The sequence below is a fragment of the Hyla sarda genome, chromosome 2, assembly GCF_029499605.1.
Source record: "Hyla sarda isolate aHylSar1 chromosome 2, aHylSar1.hap1, whole genome shotgun sequence".
In the NCBI taxonomy this organism is placed as follows: domain Eukaryota; kingdom Metazoa; phylum Chordata; class Amphibia; order Anura; family Hylidae; genus Hyla; species Hyla sarda.
The window spans coordinates 496,605,985-496,615,199 of NC_079190.1; the positions used below are offsets into that span (position 1 = coordinate 496,605,985).

At 46.1% G+C, this 9,215-nt stretch overlaps 1 protein-coding gene across 3 annotated transcripts in view; it reads left to right on the forward strand.

Moving 5' to 3' along the window:
- The first annotated feature begins 433 nt into the window (after positions 1 to 433).
- The window catches only part of ABCG1 (ATP binding cassette subfamily G member 1), a 197,910-nt gene continuing 189,128 nt past the window's right edge, over positions 434 to 9,215 (forward strand). For 2 of the 3 annotated variants that reach the window (XR_008889125.1, XM_056559730.1), the window contains exon 1: positions 2,245 to 6,282. Coding sequence is in view for 1 of the 3 variants with exons in the window: in XM_056559730.1 (XP_056415705.1) it covers positions 6,241 to 6,282 (42 nt within the window). In the remaining 2 variants the exon portion in view is untranslated. Of the gene's footprint in view, positions 815 to 2,244; positions 6,283 to 9,215 lie in introns of those variants that run through there. The other variant, XM_056559732.1, reaches the window with a different exon arrangement.

The window sequence follows — 9,215 nt, forward strand, 5'->3', positions numbered from 1 at the left end:
TGCGACAAACTGCGACAAGCCTTTCCTACGAACCCGACTTGGGGATTTTGAAAGCCTAAAAAAGGGGCGTTTCCCGACCAAAACCTTGGTTTCCCACTGATTTATTAAGAAACCCGAACCGAATTTTAGGGTTTCAGTGTCCTTTTTTCCACACTCTCTACCTTGATGGATGCGGCGCAAGACATTGGTGGCGGTATTCCATCGCAGGTGCCAAGACCGAGATAGAACAGGTCTTGGCAGTATTAACCCTAATGGTATGGTGGCCCTTGCGATTGGGACACCACCGATGACCGACCCTAGTGTGAGCCCCTTGTCTGTGACTGTGTGTCCGCTCATGAGCACAAACAGAGGGATCTGCGCAATTGTTGTAAACTGTGCACGCAATTTACTCTCAGACATCACAGCCACTCTCTGCCTAGCTCAGGGAGCAGAGGAGCCGCCGCGATGTCTGTGAGTAAATTGCGCATGCACGCGCAGTTTACTACAGTTACGCGAATCCCTGTGTTTGCTTGTGGTGCCGGATTACTGCTAAGGAGCGGACACACGGGCACAAGCAGGGGGCTCACTCTAGGGTCGGTCATCGGCGGATCCACAGCGTAGAATATGTTGCTGATCCATTACGTGTGACCCTAACCCTATAGATGCCATGGCCAGTCCTTACCACAGTATCTATAGGATTGACAGGGTACCCGGCAACACGAACACAGGGTCCTGCTGGTTGCCATGGCAACAGAAAACTAGCTGATGGCCTCCTGTCTGCCGAGTACAGAAGCCTGTGAGGTCTAGCCATAGGGGGCACAAGGAGTAATCAGGGGTAAGATAGGGAGAACAAAGGGTGAGCAGGGTAAAGATGGGGGCAAAAGGGATAAGATATGGGCACAAAGGGTAAGCAAGAGTATGCTGGGGGGCACAAGGGGTAAGATGGGGCACAAGGGATAAGATATGGGCACAAAGGGTAAGCAAGAGTATGCTGGGGGGCACAAGGGGTAAGATGGGGGCACAAGGGATAAGATATGGGCACAAAGGGTAAGCAAGAGTATGCTGGGGGGCACAAGGGGTAAGATGGGGCAAAAGTGATAAGATATGAGCACAAAGGGTAAGCAAGAGTATGCTGGGGGCACAAGGAGTAAGATGGGGCACAAGGGATAAGATATGGGCACAAAGGGTAAGCAAGAGTATGCTGGGGGCACAAGGGGTAAGATGGGGGCACAAGGGATAAAATATAGGCACAAAGGGTAAGCAAGAGTATGCTGGGGGGCACAAGGGGTAAGATGGGGCACAAGGGATAAGATATGGGCACAAAGGGTAAGCAAGAGTATACTGGGGGGCACAAGGGGTAAGATGGGGCACAAGGGATAAGATATGGGCACAAAGGGTAAGCAAGAGTATGCTGGGGGCACAAGGGGTAAGATGGGGGCAAAAGGGATAAGATGTGGGCACAAAGGGTAAGCAAGAGTATGCTGGGGGGCACAAGGGGTAAGATGGGGGCACAAGGGATAAGATATGGGCACAAAGGGTAAGCAAAAATATGCTAGGGGGCACAAAGGGTAAGGGGGGGGTAAGGAAGTTGGCTGTCTGGACATGCTGGGAGTTGTAGTTCTGCAACATCTGGAGGTCCACAGTTTGGAGACCACTGCGTTATACCTTGCAGTGACCCAATGAGAACATCATAGACCTCTCTCTATATACCTGATGCAGAATGAATGTGTATTAGGAGGGGGCGGAGCTCAAGGTAATGATTGGCGCTTTCGCGAGCCTGTAATAAGCTTATATCGATCAGTCCCCTCCATACTCCTCCGAGCAGGGACACAGAGGAGATTTCTTCTCTTAGCAACAACCAAGCTCCTATCGGGCGCTGACAAGGGGATTAAGACCTCGCTGCTTTGTACCATAATATTTAAAGGGCTATTCTGACCCATTTGTCACCAATTTACGCTAGTTTGGGGGAGGGGGGATGGGGGGGGGTCTGATGGCTGGGATCCCCATGCCAAGTCCTGGCCATAGAGGTAATACATCAGTGTTTTCCATACAGTGTGCCTCCAGATATTGCAAAACTACAATTCCCAGCATGCCCAGACAGCCAACGGCTGGGAGTTGTAGTTTTGCAACAGCTGGAGGCACACTGTTTGAAAAACACTGTAATCCATTGACATGTTAGAGAAGGAGATGCATTATGTCATTGTCATCAATGGTTAATATGTACAGCTGCAATCTATGGGGGGGGGGGGGGGGGGCAGTCCCAGTGCCGGACATATGTATCTAGGGCTTTCTGGTACTTGTAGTTCTCCTGTATACATAATATTACTGACTGTACTCTGGAACTTGTAATTCCTTAGCTGATATAGAATCATTGGTTGTATTCTGGGACTTATAGTTCCCCTGCAAGTGAAGAATCACTGGCTGTCTCCTGGGACTTGTAGTTCTCTTGCAGACATAGAATCGCTGGTTACTTCCTGTAGTTTTCCTTCATATATAGTACAGTTAGGTATCTCCTGGGACTTGTAGTTCTCCTGCAGGCGTTATCACTGATAGCATTTGGTATCGGAACTTATGGTTCTCGATACCAGTGGTCTCCAACCTGCGGACCTCCAGATGTTGCAAAACTACAACTCCCAGCATGCCCAGTTTTTTAGTTGCCTCCTGGGACTTGTAGTTCTCCTTTACGCATGGTTCTGTCAGTTGCCTTCTGGGATTTGTAGTTCAATTTGTTGCAAAGTCATGGTATTTGCCTCCTGGGACTTGTAGTTCTCCTAGTTATGTAGTTCTGCTAATTGCATCCTGGGACTTGTAGTTCTCCTCTCTGTACAGTGTTGCTAGTTTTCTTCTGGGACTTGTAGTTATACTTCATGCATAGTTCTTTTAGTTGCCTCCTGGGACTTGTAGTTCTCCTATAAACACTTCTTTTAGTTGCCACCTGGGACTTGTAGTTCTGTTAGTTGCCTTCTGGAACTTGTAGTTCCCTTTGTTGCATAGTCATGTTATTGGCCTCCTGGGACTTGTAGTTCTCATTGATACATAGTTCTGCTAATTGCATCCTGGGACTTGTAGTTCTCCTCTCTGCATAGTGTTGCCAGTTTTCTTCTGGGACTTGTAGTTCTCCTTCAAACACAGTTCTTTTAGTTGCCTTCTAGGACTTGTAGTTCTCCTTTATGCATGGTTCTGTTCGTTGCCTTCTGGGATTTGTAGTTCAATTTGTTGCATAGCCATGTTATTTGCCTCCTGGGACTTGTAGTTCTCCTTTATGCATGGTTCTGTTAGTTGCCTTCTGGGACTTGTAGGTCAATTTGTTGCAAAGCCATGTTATTTGCCTCCTGGGACTTGTACTTCTCCTAGATACTTAGTTCTGCTAATTGCATCCTGGGACTTGTAGTTCTCCTCTCTGCATAGTGTTGCTAGTTTTCTTCTGGGACTTGTAGTTATACTTCATACATAGTTATTTTAGTTGCCTCCTGGGACTTGTAGTTCTCCTTCATAGTTCTTTTAGTTGCCTTCTAGGACTTGTAGTTCTCCTTCACGCATGCTTCTGTTCGTTGCCTTCTGGGATTTGTAGTTCAATTTGTTGCATAGTCATGTTAGTTGCCTCCTGAGACTTGTAGTTCTCCTTCAATCATAGTTCTGTTAGTTGCCTCCTGGGACTTGTAGTTCTCCTTTATGCATGATTCTGTTAGTTGCCTTCTGGGACTTGTAGTTCACTTTTTTGCATAGCCATGTTATTTGCCTCCTGGGACTTGTAGTTCTCCTAGATGCGTAGTTCTGCTAATTACATCCTGGGACTTGTAGTTCTCCTCTCTGCCTAGTGTTGCTAGTTTTCTTCTGGGACTTGTAGTTATACTTCATGCATAGTTATTTTAGTTGCCTCCTTGGACTTGTAGTTCATTTGTTGCATAGTCATGCTATTTGCCTCCTGGGACTTGTAGTTCTCCTTTATGCATGGTTCTGTTAGTTGCCTCCTGGGACTTGTAGTTCTCCTTCAAACATAGTTCTGTTTGTTGCCTCCTGGGACTTGTAGTTCACTTTGTTGCATAGCCATGTTATTTGCCTCCTGGGACTTGTCGTTCTCCTAGATACGTAGTTCTGCTATTTGCATCCTGGGACTTGTAGTTCTCTTCTCTGCATAGTGTTGCTAGTTTTCTTCTGGGACTTGTAGTTCTCCTTCAAACATAGTTCTTTTAGTTGCCTCCTGGGACTTGTAGTTCTCCTTTATAGTTCTTTTAGTTGCCTTCTAGGACTTGTAGTTCTCCTTCATGCATGGTTCCGTTCGTTTCCTTCTGGGATCTGTAGTTAAATTCGTTGCATAGTCATGCTATTTGCCTCCTGGGACTTGTAGTTCTCCTTCAAACATAGTTCTGTTAGTTGCCTCCTGGGACTTGTAGTTCTCCGTTATGCATGGTTCTGTTAGTTGCCTCCTGGGACTTGTAGTTCTCCTTCAAACATAGTTCTGTTAGTTGCCTCCTGGGACTTGTAGTTCACTTTGTTGCATAGCCATGTTATTTGCCTCCTGGGACTTGTCGTTCTCCTAGCTACGTAGTTCTGCTATTTGCATCCTGGGACTTGTAGTTCTCTCTGCATAGTGTTGCTAGTTTTCTTCTGGGACTTGTAGTTCTCCTTCAAACATAGTTCTTTTAGTTGCCTCCTGGGACTTGTAGTTCTCCTTTATAGTTCTTTTAGTTGCCTTCTAGGACTTGTAGTTCTCCTTCATGCATGGTTCCGTTCGTTGCCTTCTGGGATCTGTAGTTAAATTCGTTGCATAGTCATGCTATTTGCCTCCTGGGACTTGTAGTTCTCCTTCACACATAGTTCTGTTACTTGCCTCCTGTGACTTGTAGTTCTCCGTTATGCATGGTTCTGTTAGTTGCCTCCTGGGACTTGTAGTTCACTTTGTTGCATAGCCATGTTATTTGCCTCCTGGGACTTGTCGTTCTCCTAGCTACGTAGTTCTGCTATTTGCATCCTGGGACTTGTAGTTCTCCTCTCTGCATAGTGTTGCTAGTTTTCTTCTGGGACTTGTAGTTCTCCTTCAAACATAGTTCTTTTAGTTGCCTCCTGGGACTTGTAGTTCTCCTTCACGCATGGTTCTGTTCGTTGCCTTCTGGGATCTGTAGTTAAATTTGTTGCATAGTCATGCTATTTGCCTCCTGGGACTTGTAGTTCTCCTTCACACATAGTTCTGTTACTTGCCTCCTGGGACTTGTAGTTCTCCGTTATGCATGGTTCTGTTAGTTGCCTCCTGGGACTTGTAGTTCACTTTGTTGCATAGCCATGTTATTTGCCTCCTGGGACTTGTCGTTCTCCTAGCTACGTAGTTCTGCTATTTGCATCCTGGGACTTGTAGTTCTCCTCTCTGCATAGTGTTGCTAGTTTTCTTCTGGGACTTGTAGTTCTCCTTCAAACATAGTTCTTTTAGTTGCCTTCTGGGACTTGTAGTTCTCCTTTATAGTTCTTTTAGTTGCCTTCTAGGACTTGTAGTTCTCCTTCTCGCATGGTTCTGTTCGTTGCCTTCCGGGATCTGTAGTTAAATTCGTTGCATAGTCATGCTATTTGCCTCCTGGGACTTGTAGTTCTCCTTCAAACATAGTTCTGTTAGTTGCCTCCTGGGACTTGTAGTTCTCCGTTATGCATGGTTCTGTTAGTTGCCTCCTGGGACTTGTAGTTCTCCTTCAAACATAGTTCTGTTAGTTGCCTTCTGGAACTTGTAGTTCACTTTGTTGCATAGCCATGTTATTTGCCTCCTGGGACTTGTAGTTCTCCTTCAAACATAGTTCTTTTAGTTGCCTCCTGGGACTAGTAGTTCTCCTTTATAGTTCTTTTAGTTGCCTTCTAGGACTTGTAGTTCTCCTTCACGCATGGTTCCGTTCGTTGCCTTCTGGGATCTGTAGTTAAATTCGTTGCATAGTCATGCTATTTGCCTCCTGGGACTTGTAGTTCTCCGGCAGACACTGTGTCTCTGTCCTATGCAGGTCTGCATGCATGTCTCCTGGGTGAGCCCCAACCCCCTCCCTCTGCAGCAGGGACCTGACAGCTCATTGAGGAGACAATGTGGAGATAATGACACATGAAGGAGACTGGGAAGAAAACAAGAGCACGTTTAGCTGCATCCTGGAGCTCCTGCCCATCTGCCAGGCGCCTGCCAATGAGAGGCAGAGGAGGGTGAGAGGAGCTGCCAGGGCTGGGGCAGGAGGCTGAGAGCACAGTTCAGCACCAGCAGCTGTAGACAGCGCACACAGCCCAGCTGGGCAGGGGATGGCCTGCCTGAGTGCTGCCTTTAGTGTGCCCTCCACCATGGTGAGTGAGCATCTGCATGATCCATTAACAAACCCAGCTATTCTATCTGATGTCTATGCTGTAAGACGGTGTTTCCCAACCAGGGTGCCTCCAGCTGTTGCAAGACTACAACTCCCAGCACGCCCGGACAGCCAACGGCTGTCCGGGCATGCTGGGAGTTGTAGTCTTGCAACAGCTGGAGGCACCCTGGTTGGGAAACACTGCTGTAAGCTGCGTGCCCTATGCACCATGTACTGTTGTTGACTATGAAGATGTAGCAGAGCTGAGCTCGTCATCGGCCGGATCCATTAACCAGCTCAGCTATTCAATCTGATATCTATGCTGTAAACCAGTGTTTCCCAACCAGGGTGCCTCCAGCTGTTGCAAGACTACAACTCCCAGCGTGCCGGGAGTTGTAGTTTTGAAACAGCTGGAGGCACCCTGGTTTGGGAAACACTGCTGTACATCTTCGTCATCGGCCTGATCCATTAACAAGCCCAGCTATTCGATCTGATGTCTATGCTGTGAGCCCTAAGCACCATGTACCGTTGTTGACCAGTGACGAGCGGCAGGGGCCATATTCGAATTCGCAATATTCCGCCAATATATTGACGATTATTCGACCGACGTTCACGAAATACGCATATTCGCTATGTTAGTTCACTTTTTTTTTTCGACCTAAAAATTTGCAGGTGAAAAAAATAAATATTTGAAGAATATTCAGCATTACGAATATATAGCACTATATTCTAAATATTCGCGAAATCGCGACGGGACGATATTCGTGATAAAAATTTGCATGACGAATATTCGGGCTCAACACCATTGTTGACTATGAAGATGTAGCAGAGGTGAGCTTGTCATCTGCCGGATCCATTAACAAACCCAGCTATTCTATCTGATGTCTATGCTGTAAGGCAGTGTTTCCCAACCAGGGTGCCTCCAGCTGCTGCAAAGACTACAACTCCCAGCAAGTCATCTGATGTGACATAAGACAGATGTAAGAAGGACTGGGTTTGTTGTTAAATCATGTAAAAGACGAGCGCAGCTCTGCTACATCTTCATAATCAACAACAGTATGAAGATGTACAGCAGTGTTTCCCAACCAGGGTGCCTCCAGCTGTTGCAAGACTACAACTCCCAGTATGCTGGGAGTTGTAGTTTTGAAACAGCTGGAGGCACCCTGGTTGGGAAACACTGCTGTAAGCTGTGTGCCCTATGCACCATGTACTGTTGTTGACTATGAAGATGTAGCAGAGCTGAGCTTGTCATCTGCCGGATCCATTAACCAGCTCAGCTATTCAATCTGATGTCTATGCTGTAAGCCAGTGTTTCCCAACCAGGGTGCCTCCAGCTGTTGCAAGACTACAACTCCCAGCGTGCCGGGAGTTTTAGTTTTGCAACAGCTGGAGGCACCCTGGTTGGGAAACACTGCTGTACATCTTCATACTTTTGTTGATTATGAAGACGTAGCAGAGCTGAGCTTGTCTTTTACATGATTTAACAACAAACCCAGTCCCTTCTTATGTCTATCTGTGTTCTCAGTGCACCATATACTGTTGTTGAGTATACAGATGTAGCAGAGCTGAGCTCACTTATTCTTATGTCTATTTATACGCAATGTATTGTTGATGACTATACAGATGTAGCAGAGCTGAGCTCACTTATTCTTATGTCTATTTATACGCAATGTATTGTTGATGACTATATAGATGTAGCAGAGCTGAGCTCACTTATTGTTATGTCTATTTATACACAATGTATTGTTGTTGACTATATAGATGTAGCAGAGCTGAGCTCACTTCTTCTTATGTCTATTGATACGCAATGTATTGTTGATGACTATATAGATGTAGCAGAGCTGAGCTCACTTCTTCTTATGTCTATGTATACACAATGTATTGTTGATGACTATATAGATGTAGCAGAGCTGATCTGGTTATCTACCTGATCCATCAACAATATCTATAATGTGACTTGTGTGCCCTATATTGAGTAGATGTAGCAGAGCTGGCTTTGTCGTCTCTTCGCTGCTGCAATACCATATTGTCAACAAGCGCAAACAAGAGATTAAAGGAGCACGCTGAGCTCTGCTGCATCGCTATGACGTCACAGGGCTCTGGCCTGCACTGGATCCCTATCGTGTTGTTTATAGGCCCCCTTCCCCCATCGTGGCTCTGGTTGGAATTACATCTATAAATCATCTCATCTATAGAGAATGCCTGTAGGTTATAACAGTGTTTCCCAACCAGTGTGCCTCCAGCTGTTGCAAAACTACAACTCCCAGCATGCCCGGACAGCCAAAGGCTGTCCGGGCATGCTGGCAGTTGTAGTTTTGCAACAGCTGGAGGCACCCCTGATTGGGAAACACTAACCTATACAATATACTGTAATACTATATAGTCCAACATGCTGGGAGTTGTAGTTTTGCAACAGCTGGAGGCACCCCTGGTTGGGAAACACTGATCTATACTATATACTACTATATAGTCCAACATGCTGGGAGTTGTAGTTTTGCAACAGCTGGAGGCACCTCTGGTTGGGAAACACTGACCTATACTATATACTACTATATAGTCCAACATGCTGGGAGTTGTAGTTTTGCAACAGCTGGAGGCACCCCTGGTTGGGAAACACTGATCTATACTATATACTACTATATAGTCCAACATGCTGGGAGTTGTAGTTTTGCAACAGCTGGAGGCACCCCTGGTTGGGAAACACTGACCTATACTATATACTACTATATAGTCCAACATGCTGGGAGTTGTAGTTTTGCAACAGCTGGAGGCACCCTGGTTGGGAAACACTGTTGTATACAATGGAGGAGCCGGTGCACATATATAGGACGTGAATCATGTCTTTGCTATTTCCATTAATTGCTATGACTGTAATTAAAGGTGATTATGATGATGATGATGATTTATGCAACGTGACCAGCATTCATGGTTAAC